Raw genomic sequence first — 631 nt, forward strand, 5'->3', positions numbered from 1 at the left:
TTTTCTGTGGCGGTTGGTTAAATACATTTTCAATTTTTATCTCAGAAGCCTGTTTCTGGATAAACTTAATGAGATATCAAGATATAAAACATCCTTCCTTTCTCTCTTTTTGCTTTGATGAAAAGATGAGCATCACTTCTCCATACTCTCTTAATGTTTTTTCAAACTTTTACCCAAGACTTTACCTCCTGCTCTCAGATTATGATGTCAAGCTCAATAGGAACAACCTTCATGCGCACACCTACAAGCTGACAGGAGTCGATCTCAGAAACATCACAGAGGTGGAAGCCAAGATTAAGGAATCAGACTTGGACTACTCACTCCCTACCCTCTTCTTGGCTGAGTGTGTCCTGGTGTACATGAACACCAGCAAGTCTTCACAGCTCTTACAGTGGATTGCAGAAAAGTTTAAGTCTGCTTCTTTGTAAATTATGAAATGGTAAATTGAATTTTTTATGTTCTTTTTTTAATAACCCTTTGGCTTGAAAAAGTACCCCACTGTAAGTTGTGACCAGTTTCTGAGGGATTTTAAGTTATTGGTTATAACATCTCTGAATAACTGGGGCCTGACATTGCAGACTCAATAGCTTTAATGTATATCTCCCATTGTAGAGTGAATTGAAAACAAGCA

At 37.6% G+C, this 631-nt stretch overlaps 1 protein-coding gene across 1 annotated transcript in view; it reads left to right on the forward strand.

Annotated features, from left to right (window-relative positions):
- LOC119586409 (leucine carboxyl methyltransferase 1-like) overlaps positions 1-437 on the forward strand; it is a 57,837-nt gene extending 57,400 nt beyond the window's left edge. Inside the window, exon 3 of the mRNA XM_037935131.1 lies at positions 197-437. Within this exon, the coding sequence (XP_037791059.1) occupies positions 197-428 (232 nt within the window). The 3' untranslated portion in view covers positions 429-437. The remainder of the gene's footprint in view (positions 1-196) is intronic.
- Positions 438-631: the final 194 nt, after the last annotated feature.

This window comes from Penaeus monodon, chromosome 21 (genome assembly GCF_015228065.2).
Source record: "Penaeus monodon isolate SGIC_2016 chromosome 21, NSTDA_Pmon_1, whole genome shotgun sequence".
NCBI lineage: Eukaryota > Metazoa > Arthropoda > Malacostraca > Decapoda > Penaeidae > Penaeus > Penaeus monodon.